Source organism: Globicephala melas, chromosome 14 (assembly GCF_963455315.2).
Source record: "Globicephala melas chromosome 14, mGloMel1.2, whole genome shotgun sequence".
NCBI classification, from domain to species: Eukaryota; Metazoa; Chordata; class Mammalia; order Artiodactyla; family Delphinidae; genus Globicephala; species Globicephala melas.
The window spans coordinates 31468738-31484554 of NC_083327.1; the positions used below are offsets into that span (position 1 = coordinate 31468738).

Genomic DNA, 15817 nt, shown 5'->3' on the forward strand with positions numbered 1-15817 from the left:
CACTGTCAAATGTTTGGAGTCATCCGACTTCCTGTCTGACTTCGTGACAAAGCTTCTCCTAAAGGGGTCCATGGCATCCCTTTATAAATGAAAAATAAAGTCACCTTTAATTCCTTGGAAATTAAATCCTTGTTCCTTGGAAATTCCTCAAGCGCTCTTGACGTTAATGAATGATCCTGCAGCCTTGCAAATCTAGGGTGGGGAGCTAGAGTGGCCATGACTCTTCAGAGGAAAAATCTGGGTCCTGGACCTGTTCCAAGACTCACTTCAGGAAACCGGCAAGGCGTGGCTTTACGTGTAGGAGATGAGACTGCTGAACAGTTACAAATAAAAATTATTAAACTTAATCATACTACACACTGAAAAAGTTCATATTGAAAAGGAACCCACAGCAAATACTTTTATAAAGGATAGAATTGTTATACTGAATGATCACCCCTCAATGTACTGGTGCTGTAAATGTACATTTGCATAGGTTACATTTTCTTAAAGCAGGTACCCTGGTGCGACCGTCCTGGAAATGAACTCCCTTTGAAAACACACCATGGCTTGCCAGAGAGTGACAAATAGACGCCTACAGAGAAAAACTAACTAGCTGGAAATAACAGACAGATCATTTCTTCTGACAGATGTGTCTGTAAACATGGCTCCCTTTTCTGAGAAGAAGAAGCAGTGAAAAAATTTCCTCCATTCGTTCCTAAACAGTGACATGTTGTAGAGAATGGGGTTGACGGCCGAGTTGGCAAAGGTGAAGGCCACCACCCAGAAGAAGAGGGACGGCCAGATGACCAGGTTTTGCTCAAAGTTCTGGATCAGAATGAGGAGGATGGTGACGATGATGGGGCTCCACATGACGAAGAAGGAGATCATGAGCAGGAACAGGGTGCGGAAGAGCCGGACGTCCTGCTGGGACACACGGAGCTGGTGGCTCTCCGAGGAAGCCAGGGTCGTCGTGAGCCTTCTCCTTGACGCCTTCGTGATCTGTAAAATTTTGGAGTAACTGATCACAATAAGCAGTCCTGGTACCAAGAAGTTCAAAGTAACAAATGACACATCCCAGGAGATTTCTCCGGCAATGCTGGGCCAAACCAGTGTGCAAATCGGAATTTCCTATCACTTCGCCTCAGCTGAATTCCTTCTGCGCCGAGACATAAAGAATCTGAGCTTTGGTAAGTCCTGAGACGAGTTGTGCAGTTTCGGTTAGAAGACTGTGGGCTCAGGTCGCATGTGAGGTGTTTGGTTTCACCATGAACGGCACACAATTCTAAGCGTTCTTCACACTGTTTGTTTTGCTGGGACCTCACAGGAAGTTTTTAAAAATCAATTTTATTTCAATGTTAGGCTTGGCTCTGTGGCTTTGGGAGGGAGTTGTCTAAGGCCTCCTGCTTGATATCATATGAGTAGATAGCTCTGAAGGACAGAGGACATGAATTTGGAAAGTAACCAAGAGCTCTCTGGATGGTTCTGGGTTCCCGCCAAGATGGAAACAAATGAATCACTCACTCAGGGGACCAATACCTTCCAGGTACCCTGCCAGCATTCTTCATTTGCAACTGGTTAACAAAGACTATGCATGGTCAATAAAATGCTGCATTTATATATATAAAACTCACTTCAGGCAAAGATTCTAAATTTATAAGAGGTATAATTTACTGAGCTTATTGGATGTAAATTAGCTATGTGCCTATGATCTAAATAGAGAAAAGCAATAAACCATATACTTAACTTCTCATGTAACTTATTTTTTCATTAAGGGATATTTTGTTTTGTTTTCTGAGAAGAGAAAAATTTTTCGTTTGTAAAATTTGGTGGACAAGATGAAACCTAAATTTAGGCTTTATCTGGAATAATAAAAAAGTTTTGAATAACTATCTCTGGCTTAATGAGATGCTGCCTTCTAGTGAATACTGGTCTTATTTCAACTGGGGGGAAGAACTTATCTTTCTGATGTATTAGGTTATGTAAGTTCATTTAAAGTTAATTCATTGACTGCATAAGGTTTACTCACTTTATTTAGTAAGCACTAAAAGACTTTGGTATTTAATCTTTTCTTAAATATGGATTTATTATACTCTTTTGGTTTTCTTTTTTCTATTTTGTCATCTCTCATGAATATCTTAGGTGCCTTTTATCTGAATGTTATTTCAAGCTATAGTGCCACCTAGTGTTTATACACTTCCTTTCTTTCTAGACCTTCCTTTCTAAGAAAAAAAGTGATAGTCATTGTTACATTGGTGAATATTTTAAAGTAGAAAAGCAGTATCCTTTATTAATTTTTTCATACCAGTGAGATGTAAGTAAATCAAACTTATGTCCTAAATTAAACTAAACTTCTAACTTAGACTAAAGAAGCCAGTCAGTTATTTTTAGTAAGCTTCACATTGGTCATGGCTGAGATGCTTAGTATGCTACAGACTTCACTGAAATGTTTGGAATTCACAGAGCCTTACACAGTGTCAAGTCCAAAGCAGCTGCTTAACAGATGCTTAAAATCATAGACTGCTAGAGCTAGGATGTCCTAGTTGAGTGATTGGGGATAAAGGGCAATGGTGAATAACAAGGATCATTGTAAATACGCCGTACTTTGTTTTTCTTTCATGAGTTTCCTCATCATTAGTTCACAAGATTTCAGATTCCAGAACCATAGTCAACTATTCAAAAGTTGAGGAGGACAGAATTTAAATAAAACATTTCCCTGAAGCCAGGGCTGTGTCTAAGAAAATAATTGACCCTAAAGTTAGTTCCTCACACATATCATCCCTTTAGAAAGAGATGCCAGAATATTTGCTCCTGCTTTTTTAGAAGAAAATTTGTCACTTAGAATTGATAACAACCTTCAGCTCAATTTTAAATGTCATCTAAAGCCATAAGATTAGTTTGGAAACGTCTGACTATAGTTTTGGTAACTCCCACCTGCCTTGAGGTCGATCATTCTTGACGTTGTTTCTGTTGGAGTCTTTTTGTAGCAAGTGTAGAAAACCCATATAATCTGTTGTCCATACAGTAAAAATCCACAGGGTTGGTTTGATTGTGGCTCTGGTTATGTTTCTCTAAATTCTCTCAGCCTTGTTGTAAGCTTTGTCCTCCAACTGGTTTCCCTCATGGTGGTAATACAATCAATCTATCAGACCTGCCATCGCTGAGTACCCGGGAATCAGAAAGCTTCTCTTTCCTTTTCCCTGAACAAAGCTCAGGCAGGGCTTCATTCTGGTTGGACCAAATCAGATCATGCCTTTTATTCTGGGACAAGGTCAAGAGAATGGGATTATGCTGAATGGTTTGAGCCAATCAGAAGCTGTCCTTGGAGTAGAACTGGTGTCAATTATAACCAAAATTCATGCCCAAGAGACTCAAGGTTCTGTTGGGAAGAGGGACATGTACTCCACTCCTTTCAAAATCTCTGACAGTCCTACTGAACTGTAGATAGCTCATTAGTTCAATCACGGCTCCAATATATATATATATATTGGAGTATAGTTGATTCACAATGTTGTGTTAGTTTTAGGTGTACAGCAAAGTGATTCAGTTATACATATACATGTATCTATTCTTTTTACGGTTTGTTCACTTTGGTAATCCCAACACAGGGCATCATATAAGGTAGGCATTCAATAAATGTATATTTTAAGGTTAAAGAGAAGTTAAGAATGAATTCAATAATGGCTTATTTATATGATTTTAAATAAACGGTAAACATGTTGGTTTGAAAATACCTTCCTAAATTAATGGATTGAGCAAGTGGTCATGTTGGAAATGGAGCATTTGGGGATTATTTTTGCTATTGATTGTGTCAATAGCTACCATATGTTGTTATTACCCTATGCAACCAAACAGAAAGTTAGAAGGTTGATGCACGGAGAAGCTGTGCCCTCAATGTGGAGATTAAAGTATAGGAAGTGGAAGACAGCATAAAGTGTTCATGTCATTACTTTTCAAAATTTGTTTCAGATGTCATCACAAGAAGTCAAAACAGTAAATCTGGATATATTCATTGAAAATATGGGACTGAAAACATGTAGTCGATATCATTTAGCTGAGTCAGTGTCAATAAGTAAGATAGGAACCCAGGACTTTTCAGATTTTTGCTATAAGTCATTGCCTTTTTGGCAAGCTGCAGTGAATAAAACCAACCACATCTTTTCATTCCAGTCCAATGATAGGGCCACATAAAAGAGACTTTCTGTTAAGTCCCCATCTAAAATATCATACAGTCCATGTCCTCAGACACAAGACATTCTCTTCATCAACTGTTCTCATTCTAACCACCAACCAACACTTTCCCCACTGAAGTGTCTTTTGGCCCTTTAAATATGAGGGAAGTACACATTTGGGTAAAGATCAGAGCTTAGTTTTCTCAAGAAAGGAGATATCCATCTGTGTAGGTGGAGCCCTGAAGTGGTTTCCAAATTTGTTCTTCAGAGACCCAGGGTTTTGCATGGCCTCAGGGAGAGACATGATGAGGAAGTTACTAGTAAGATGTACTTCCAATTCCTTACCTCTTTTATCTGTTTATAAATTGGGATTTTATATATCGAGAGTCTGTGTTTGGTTTTATTTGAAAAAAGAAATTTGTGGCTAAAATGTTTGGACAGCCCTTGCCATTAATGGTAGTGGCCTGGAGGGCATAGCTGCAAACACTGATGAGATCGTGAGATCTGAGTGACCCATGGATGCTACCGTCTGTCTGCATGCTAGCAAAACATCTGACTGAAAGAGCAATTTCAGCTCATTATCTAGATGGGTTATTTACCACTCAGATATATAACTGTATATTACTCTAAATTCCCAAATAAACAAATAGAATATTAAGTGATTTCTAATATGCAAAGCCATATGGAGAAATATATTATTACAGATCTGCCAGTGATTTCTGTGGAGGACAACAGAACTTCTCAAAAGAGCTGAATGTATGGGAAGGTGATTCTCTGTGGCATTGTGATTTAGGAGATTTAAGTTCTCCTAGTTACTTGCGATTGTTACCAGAAATTCTTTCCATTAAAAATCCACTTTTCTAGATTAGGGCGTTGTCTTCTGTTAAAATGAAAATAATTCCATGTAGAAGATACGATCTTTTACAAAATACACAATCCAGTTTCAAAAATATACTTTAAAAATATCTGGAATTACATTCATTTTAGTACACAAGTCCCCCCCTCCTTTCCCTTCAACAGCAGAAAATTGAATTTTGCCAAATCAAGGAAACTCAGTCACTTCCGATTTTAAACTCAGTCTTTTGGGGAGCTCCCTAGTCAGCCATTCAGGATTCTTCACCCCCTGCTTCTTCCTTTCTCTTCGGAAGAATCTGGGTTTATGGAGGCTTATTTAAGAAAATGGAGGTGCATTTGAAGGATGCATGTCTGGTTGATGATCTCCACCCTGAGAGGCCCTCACGGAGGTGTAACCATCTCACCAGGTCTTGAGTATTGACTTCTACCTCTTCTCCATCTGCAGCTGATGCTTGCCATCCTGCCACCTCCTTCACTTGTCTGTTCCGTGCTCACTGCATCTCCTTGATTCAAGCAGAAGGGTTTTTTAGTCTTTCAGTCTCCTCAAACATTTTTCTGCCTTTTAGGGACCAGGAAGCCCTGACTAGTTTCCCCACCCCAAATGAAACTGAGTAGGACTCTGGATGGCTAACCTCAGGCTTATGGCTTTGACCAATGCTCTAAAAAGCGTGGTATATGGACGTGGTAATATACATAAATTATTAAAATTATTTGTAACTAGTTCTCAATGAGATAGGTACAGAAATTGGGAGTAAGAGTTTAGAAACTTCTTGTAGCCATTTGAATTTAATAATGAAAACTTGGGGCTTTACTTCTCATGTCTTTGGATTTTTTTCATTTCGTATATCTAGCGATTCATTTTTATCATTTTACTTTGTTATTTTACGTATAATATTTTATTTTTATTACAAAAGTAACTGCTCCTTCACCACAGAGTTTGAAAAGTCTCGGCCTGGACCATTGCTTTTTCCTGCTCAAGCACCATGTTGAGCCTGACATGGGGCTTCTCTGTGAGACCTGGGATGCTGTGTCTGCCCACCCAACCCGAGGCTGAGAGTGCCACTGACGCACTAAGGGGAGAGCCACAAGCAAACCAAGAAGGTATCTTAAAATAGTACCTACCTCACCATCTGGATTTCCCTTGACAGAAACTACCTGAAAGTAGAAAGAGCTACATAACCTTGAAAAGTCATTTAACCTCTAGGGAGCCTCATTTTCCTCAATAGTAAAAAGAGTAAAGGAAATCTCATCTCACTGATTGTAGTAAGACGTAAATGAGGAAACATATGTAAAATTCTTAACTCAGGGCCTGGCACAGAAATGTTAACTCCTTGTAAGTAGAATTTCTAGAACATATTACATTTCAGCAGTTACGTTCTCTACCCACGTATAAATATCCATTCTTATTAATCTTTATGTTATTTAAGAACATTTAAAATTGATTAATTACACAGGGCTATAATTGTAAGAATCAGAATAGTCACTAGAACTATATGAACAAAGTAGGAGAAAAAATGTACAGTAGTAGTTAAGCCAAGTGCCTTGTGTATAGTAGGTATTTAATTAATGATAGTGCCCCCGGACACACACACACACACACGCACGCACACACACACATTCATTCACCAACACATGTGTACACATAACTACACATTCATACACGTCTACCATACTCGATACAAGATTCAGAAGCTGTTTATATTCACTCAGCAAAATAAAAATGCAGCAGACCTGGGCATCTACTGTGGATATTTTATTGATATATTTGATTTATGAATTTATTAAGTTGAAACAAGGCAAAAAAATGGCTGCTGCTTCCTGACGATTTTGTTCTTCAGCTTTCAGAGAGTGACTCCACAATTGCATCTGCTTCGGTTTTTTCCTGTCTTGCCACAGTGTGATTTTTGCAAAGTAATTATACTAACAAAGGATGGTTTAGACCTGAGAAGTGAAATATTTCTCTTAATGACTGCTGTTTTAATTAAATGTAACCCTAGGAGAACAGTGTTTAGTTGCACAAATGAAATGGGCTGAGCCTCGGAGCACTCTGAATCCAGTAGAGGAAATTGAACAGCAGAGTCAATTGGGCACAAACTATGAGAAGAGTGAAACAATTTATCAGGCAGACTGGAAGTTAATTATTTAGTGAAAATATAATACGTCATAATATGCCAAGTGCCCAAGCCACGTGGGACAAATACGTAAATGCGGTGACTATTGATTACTGCCAAATTAATGCTTTGGTTATTTAATCAGTTCTGTGTTTGTTTTTAGCACTTTAAAATCAGTTAAATCCCCTACAGTGAAAAAAAAAAGGTTGGAATTAATACAGACCAGAGCCATAATCAAATTTCAAAGTAAAAGATTAAATTTGGGTCGTAAAGTCCTAGAAAGCATGGATTTACAATTACTATTCGGGTTAAGTTTTTCTCAGTGGCATAAATAAGGTCCACACACAAAGTAACAAGGAGAATAATCATCGTCCCTTTATACATCTCTTGAGCCTCAGATCCAAACGTGGTTCTGGACAAAATATACTTTCACATAATTCTGGGAATAAAGTGTACGAGGAAATGAAAATGATGGAGACAAGAGAGTCTTACATTATTAGAAACCTGTTTTAAAATGTTCCCAGGAACTGTTCTGATTTGTTTTATGGTGAGACATGCAGATATGGAGATGACTAGCATGAAGGAACAAGTTTTCTACTTACAGATCCTTAGAAGCAGGAGGCCAGGCATGCCATGCAGGGCCACATGAGGAAGCACCAGGGTCACTCAGGAGGCAGAGGGAAAGCAAGGAGAAAGTGTGGGCCAAAACCTTTGTTATGGTGTCTATAGAAGGGAATGGGCAAGGCAAGGTAAGCAGGCTTAGGATTGGCTACTTTGAATAATTTCAGTGGTCTCTGGGGTGTATGGGATGTCCTGAGTTGTTTGATGCCTGGTCCTGAGGTGATTAGGGCAGGGAGGGTAGTAGCTTGATATGTGAGAGTCTGGAAAAGGAGGTAGTTGGGGAGCAAGGGTTCTGGATGTTGGTTTGTATATGAAAGTCACACTTGCAGGCAAGTTCTTTACAATCTCTAGGAATTGGCCAGCCGGGGAGGGCCAGTCCCTCCATGGCAAGTGAGGCCCCAGAGCATTAAGAAATAGAGAAAATACAAAAATATGGTTAACACAGGACCTTTCATCCTCTGTGTTCTGGGGATATTCAGACTCATAAAAGTATTGAAAACACCAGGACTGGCATCCCTCAGTACGTCACTCAACGGTGCTAAGGGCTGTCTTTATTTTTTATGCTCTGTTAACCGTTCAAATATGCTATCTGAGCTGTGCTGATCCTGACCACGCATTCTTCTAAACTGCAGATTATTTTGCAGCACTTCTGCTAATCATGTTTTTTCCAACAGCAAGAAGCCTTAAAAAGTTAAATAATGAGAAAATGGCTCTTTAGACACCAGTGATTCTGCTGAAGTTCTCTTAAAAACTCTTCATTTACGGAGAAATGCCTAGGAAGGCTGTCCACTGAGGGTGTCGGTAAAGGTATTAAGAGATCAAGCATTGTTGAGGAAAGATGAACATCCCATTGTGACACAAACAGAATACATTCTAGAAATTAAGGTCTTCACACTTCAAAGAACTGAAGAAGTAATATCTTTAGATTGAAATAGGTGGAAATGGTTTTCAGATCACTGTTTTATACTTCACACATGGAATAAATTATGAGCCAAACTGTTACTCAATTTATAATATCAGAGGTGTATTTTACTTTCATGTATTTAATGTGATCACTCTAATGCCTGTGGTTACATTTGTGCTAAATTTACTGTTATAAAATTTGATTTTCAGCAGCGTAAGTTTAGCAATAAAATGTTCTCTGTACCCAAGAATAAAAGGAATGTCCTCAGGCAATAAGGTAATGGTATTTTTCCTTAAAATTTGTGTTTTTCAGTTTACTTAAACTAAAAAAAAGAAACCCAAACAGTTTACCTATTTCTCAACCCGCACCTCTGGCAACCAGCAATCTATTCTCCGTATCTATCAGCTTTTTGAAAAAATATTTTTAGAGTCCATGTATGAGAGAGAAAATACAGTATTGTCTTCTTCTCTCTGACTTATTTAGCATAATGCCCTCAAGCTCCACTCATGTTGCTACACGTGGCAAGATTTCATCCTTTTTTTAAGGATGAATAATACCCCATTGTATATCTATATCACATCATCTTTGCCATTCATTCACTGATGAGCACTTTGGTTGCTTTCATGTCTTGGGTATTGTAAATAATGCTGCAGTGAACATAGGGGTGCATATATCTTTTTAAATTAGTGTTTTCATTTTCTTCAGGTAGATACTCAGAAGTAGAATTGCTGAATCATATGGTAGTTCTATTCTTAATTTTTTGAGAAAGCTCCATACTGTTTTTCACCGTGGCTGCACCAATTTACATTCGCACCAACAGTGCAAGAGGGTTCCCTTCTCTCCACATTCTCACCAACACTTGTTATTCCTTGTCTTTTTGATGATAGCCGTTCTGACAGGTGTGAGGTGATATTTCATTGTGGGTTTTTTTTTTTTTTTTTTTTTTTTTTTTGCGGTACGCGGGCCTCTCACTGTTGTGGCCTCTTCCGTTGCGGAGCACAGGCTCCGGATGCGCAGGCTCAGCGGCCATGGCTCACGGGCCCAGCTCCTCCGCGGCATGTGGGATCTTCCCGGACCGGGGCACGAACCCGCATCCCCTGCATCGGCAGGCGGACTCTCAACCACTGCGCCACCAGGGAAGCCCTTCATTGTGGTTGTGATTTGAGTTTCCATGATGATTAATGATGTGGAGCATCTTTTCGTGTACCTGTTGGCCGTCTGTATGTCTTCTTTGGAAAAATGTCTATTCAGGTCCTCTGCCCATTTTTAATCAGCTTTTTTTTGTTATTGAGTTGTATGAGATCCTTATATATTTTGGATGTTAGCTCCTTATCAGATACGTGATTTGCAAATATTTTCTCCTCCTCAGTAGGTTGCCTTTTCATTATGTTGGTGGTTTCCTTGCTGTGCAGAATATAGTGTTTTTTTGAGTCATTGTGTTTTCAAATGCATTTGGTTATAATAAACTCAACCACACATGGTAAAATATGACAACTGCTTTTTTATTGTTAGTATTTTCATCTGTAAGTAAGTTTGACATTTAGCCAACAGTTGTTCTTGTCAAGATGCCGAGAAGTGAAAGACATCATAAAAATGGTTTCTTTCTCACAGAAAATAACACTGTGTCGATCATGTTTAAATTTCTCTGAAAAAATAACAAAGAACCAGTCCTCTGTTTTCCAAGGGAACAAATACTGGTGCTTCCCTCAAATGGTGGCTATTCCTCGTCCCACCGCTGCGTGGTGCTGCTTGCTTTTAAATTGTGTGTGTGTGTGTGTGTGTGTGTGTGTGTGTGTGTGTGTGTGTGTGTGTGTGTGTGTGTGTGTGTGTGTGTGTGTGTGTGTGTGTGTGTCTTTGCTTTTTACATTTAAGAAGCCTGATGTTAAAAGCATACCATACATTCTCATTTGGAAACATCAAGTGCTGGGATTCTATTTACTGAATCCGGGCACTCTATCTGACTATGGAGATTCAACTTTGCCAAATGATGAATAGTTATCTTAAGTCTGAAATAGCATGTATTTCCTGCTAAACAAATGCCCAGCATGATGGTAGCAGAGCTCAAACTAACCATATTGCGAATTCGTCTGATTTCACACAGACATAGATTTGTTGTAGAAACATGACAAAAAAAAGGCCTTTCAAAATCTGAAAGCATTTAACTTTGTTTCTTCCCAACTGAGACTCCTTATGTTTCACTATTTTCTGAAAGAATGATTAAACAAACAAATAAGACTGTTCTATATGGGTGATAATGTAGACTTGCTAGTTAGAGTTTGGTTAAAAAGAAAAAAAAAACCCACAAGCCTACCTGAACTGGCTTAGGCAAAAAGTGAGGGATTAAAGGCTGCAGGAATAGGTGAAGGAATCAAAGGAAGAAAATACAACCTCCAAGATGGGTGCTGAGAATCAGTCCTCAGGGAACAGTGGAACTGCTGTCTCTATTGCTCTGAAGCCACATAGCCTCTTAACCTGTTTTTCTCTCTGAACTTCTTCATTTACTACTCAGTGTGGGTTTTCCCATAACATTCAACTTGCTTGTGGCTTTCACTTGCTGTGTCACTAAGTCTGGCTCTGCTTCTATCTGACCTTTCAGCTCAACCCTCAACCTCCAATTTTTTTTAGTGTACCCGTGTCTGTGGTCAATTTCTTGGTGGAGAGAATCTGGCCAATCAGCAGATTGATAGGCCTATGTGACATGGCCATCCCTGGTCCAGGAGCCTTGGTGGCTGGGGGAGCAACGAGGCCACCTTTCTGTTACATAGTCATCATGAGACCCTTAAAAATGCTAATCAATTATGCAAAGTTCAACAAAATGTATTAAGCCATCAAACTGAAATGAAGAAAAAGACCTGAGTAGTATTAGAATACTTTTTAAAAAATATTTATTTATTTATTTTTGGCTGCATTGGGTCTTCGTTGCTGCGCACAGACTTTCTCTAGTTGCTGCGAGCGGGCGCTACTTTTCATTGTGGTGCGCGGGCTTGTCATCACGGTGGCTTCTCTTGTTGCGGAGCACAGGCTCTAGGCGAGTGGGCTTCAATAGTTGTGGTGCGTGGGCTCAGCAGTTGTGGCTCACAGGCTCTAGAGCGCAGGCTCAGTAGTTGTGGTGCACGGGCTTAGTTGCTCCGCAGCATGTGGGATCTTCCTGGACCAGGGCTCGAACCTGTGTCCCCTGCATTGGCAGATGGATTCCTAACCACTGTGCCAACCAGGGAAGTCCAGTATTAGAATACTCTTGATAATATAGTTCATCCCCTTATGCTGGAATAAGATCATTCCCAATATGCATAAATCCAGATTGTCTATTCAGAGTGCGGCATCGCTTAATGTAAAGAAATGTATTAGGGAAACTCTTTAATTTTTACCTCATGGGATTTTTTTTTTTTTTACATTTTATTTTTAAAAAATTTTATTTTATTTATTTATTTTTTAACATCTTTATTGGAGTATAATTGCTTTACAATGTTGTGTTAGTTTCTGCTCTGTAGCAAAGTGTATCAGCTATACCTACACATATATCCCCATATCTCCTCTCTCTTGTGTCTCCCTCCCACCCTCCCTATCCCACCTCTCTAAGTGGTCACAAAGCACCGAGCTGATCTCCTTGCACTATGTGGCTGCTTCCCACTAGCTATCTATTTTACATTTGGTAGTGTATATATGTCCATGCTACTCTCTCACTTTGTCCCAGCTTACCCTTTCCTCTCCCCACGTCCTCAAGTCCATTCTCTACGTCTGCATCTTTATTCCTGTCCTGCCCCTAGGTTCGTCAGAACGATTTTTTTTTTTTTTAGACTCCATATATATGTGTTAGCGTATGGTATTTGTTTTTCTCTTTCTGACTTACTTCACTCCGTATGACAGACTCTAGGTCCATCCACCTCACTACAAATAACTAAATTTTGTTTCTTTTTATGGCTGTACCTCATGGGATCTTACCTTATTTAAATACAAAAAGAAAGGGAGGGAAGCATTTCTGCAAAGGCAGAAATAACCTAGAAAGGACTTCATGATAGGGAATATTCTTTGGCATCAGAAATTTTATTCCCTATCTTTGGGAAGACAGCATGGAGGGGGCATCTAATGATTGGAATGATTGGGTTATTTGCCTATTTGCCTTAGGAGTTTGAACTAAGGATTTGGGGACAGAGGGAGTATTCGTTTAAAGAAAGATACCCTACTTTAAAAGAATTTCCAAAGAAAGGCACCATGAGTATGGCTGGGTCCAGATGGTGAATCTGGCACTGCCTTCTTCTCTACATCCCCCCTTCTCCAGGTTCTGCCCTGGTCCCACTGGCCCGGAAGTGGGGATGTGGGGAGGAACTGCGTCCTCAGCGTTGGGATGACAGAAAAGGTCAGGGACTATGGTTGCTAGTTCCTTCTTGACATTTTCTTTACCCTTGAATATTGATGGTAGAAAGAAAGGAAAATATATACAGTGTTATTAAAAATATAAGCCCATTGAGAGAAGCAGGGCTATGGCCTTTACTTTAGATACTTTCACTTCCGTGAGAGAAGAGGCATCATCCACTTCTAAGAAGAATTCTAAGAAATCGGTGATTCTAATTCTATCCTATCGCTAACAAACGTCATGAACTCAGGCAGGTCCCCTCCTCAACCTGGGCCTCAGTTTTCTTTCTTATTAAAAAAAATCAAGTCCCTTCCGGCTCTAATCATCCATGTTTTTATATGTCTTGTTATTCACATGGTGCTCTATTAAAGTGGCTGAACCCATCCCAAAGCAGATGAAAATCACGCATTACCAGCTCAAATCAGGATGGATAAATTCTGAGGAGAATATGCCAACTTTAGATTTATAGGAACCCATAAAGCAAACAAACAGCATCCGTCTCTCAAATAGGTTGTGCTTTGGTCAAGCATTTGTTTTGAAAAGGGAGAAAGAGAATCCAGGCAATCACTTGCTATTCAATGGAGCCAAACCATTTCATCACCCCCCTTCCCCCACATACACACGATCCCGATCAAATTTTTGCACATCCAAAGCCTATATTTAGAGGCAGGAGAGCACAAAGACCCTGGAGCCAGGTTGCCTAATTTCAAAGCCAATCTCTGCTACTTGCTACTATATGACCTTGGGCAAATTACTTAACCTCTCTGAGCTACATTTTCCCATCTGTGAAATGGGGATAATAATGGTACTTTCCTCAAATGGTGGTTGTGAGGATGAATAAAAGCACCCAGGATAGTGCCAGGCACATAGCAAGTGCTCAAAAGCATTGCTTATGATTATTACCTATAAGTATGGGTAAAGATGGGGTTAAGAATCAGTGGGCTTTGATATGGTCTGAGAATGCTTTAAAATGAAGAAAAATAAATTACAAACTTTCTTCAGCTTCCTGGAGGCATCTTTTTTTCCATGGTGGCATGCCCCCAAAGTTCGTTCTTGCCACCAAAACATCATCTGTGTCGTAAGTAGCCTCTCCTCTTCAGTAAGTTCCAAGAACCAAGGATGGAAGGACCTTTGTAGGCAACCCCAGTGATTGCCTATGCAGGTGGGCTGCTCAAGGTTTTATGCATCCCCCAGTTTAGCCTCTCGTTTCATAGATGATTGCCCACGCACATTGGAGAAAAGGATAGGAAGATGGCTGAAGCAGCCCCTGTTCAGGGCAGGGCAGGGCAGAGCATGGAGAAAGCTGTCTCAGAAACTCAGAGGCTGGGGGAAGAGAGAATACAGGAGAGAGCACCTTATAAGCAGGGTAGAAGGAAGAGGCAGAGAAACAAAGAAGTTATAAGAATTTTCCACAAATAGCTCCCACAACATGTTGCGGTGCAGGTTGTGAGCTGAGAAATGTCTTTGGAGCTGGCGTCTGTCATGTTCTCAGTATTCCCAGCAGCTCAGATGGACGGTGTCCTAGAGACCCAGAGAACTGCACAACTCATAAGGGCCTCACCAGGAAGATGCCCAAGAAGGCAGAAGATATGGGTTGAGATGGGTTAACGCGTTAACAGGGAAGGAGATGTGAAAAAAAAATGCAGCCGCCAACTGCTGACTCACTTATAGGTACTGTAATTTGTTTGGTGTTTTATTCAGTGTCTAATAAAGCTGGTTATCATTTTGTCCATATCACTTCGGAGTTATTCTCGGACATCTTTCTGTTAAAAATCCTGATGGAAGTGCTCTAATTAGTTTTTGAAGGAGAACTACCTGAATGTGGCTGGGTCTCTAATGATCAGCAGCTGGTGACTCTGCTGGGACCTGGAGAGAAGGGCTGCCCCTAATTGGATTTACCTGCGTGATTTCATTATCAGAACAGAAGTAAAGAGCTGTTATCCAATAGATATGTGAAATAAGGCCAGGTACACGTGCACAAGAGACACAGTCAAACCTAATAGCTTGTGCCATCAGTTGTATTTATAAAGTTATGATTTTAACATGTAAGGCTGGATAGAGTTTTAGTGATCACCTAGCATAAATCCTCATTTTTTATTTTTTATTGAGTTATAATTAACATACAATATTATATTAGTTTCACGTGTACAGCATAATGATTTGGTTATCACAATAAGACCAGTTACCATCTGTCACCATACAAAGTTGTTACAAATTTATTGACTATATTCCCTATGTGTACATTACATCCCTGTGACTTATTTATAGCTGGAAGTTTGTACCTCTTAATCCCCTTCACCTATTTCATCTGTCTCCCCACAGCCCTCTCCCTTCTGGCAACCACCAGTTTGTTCTCTGTATCTATGAGTCTGTTTCTGTTTTATTTGTTTGTGTGTTTGTTTTGTTTTTTAGATTCCACATATAAGTGATATCATACAGTATTTGTCTTTCTCTGGCTTATTTCACTTAGCACAATACCCTCCAGATCTATCCATGTTGGTGCAAATGGCAAGATTTTATTCTTTTTTATGGCTAAATAATATTCATATATTATAAAATATTCATATATATTTATATCTATATAAAATCTTCTTTATCCATTCATCTGTCAATGGACACTTAAGTTGCTTCCACAGAGGTCCAGAGTAGTTCAATGCTTGCTCAACGACACTGAGTCCAGTAGGCTGTCTGTGTCCTACTCAGGGTCCCTTTCCACCTTAGCCCACTGCCTCTCCCGGATGCCATTTAATCTGTGTCTTTGCGGGGAAGGAGTTATCTCTCTTTGTTTTTACTGTGTAGGCTGGAAGACTTCATTTTAGTA

At 39.7% G+C, this 15817-nt stretch overlaps 1 protein-coding gene across 1 annotated transcript in view; it reads right to left on the reverse strand.

Moving 5' to 3' along the window:
* Positions 1 to 591: 591 nt before the first annotated feature.
* LOC115866892 (free fatty acid receptor 4-like) overlaps positions 592 to 15817 on the reverse strand; it is a 35763-nt gene continuing 20537 nt past the window's right edge. The window contains exon 2 of the mRNA XM_060283509.1: positions 592 to 1110. Coding sequence (XP_060139492.1) covers positions 592 to 1110 — 519 coding nt within the window. The remainder of the gene's footprint in view (positions 1111 to 15817) is intronic.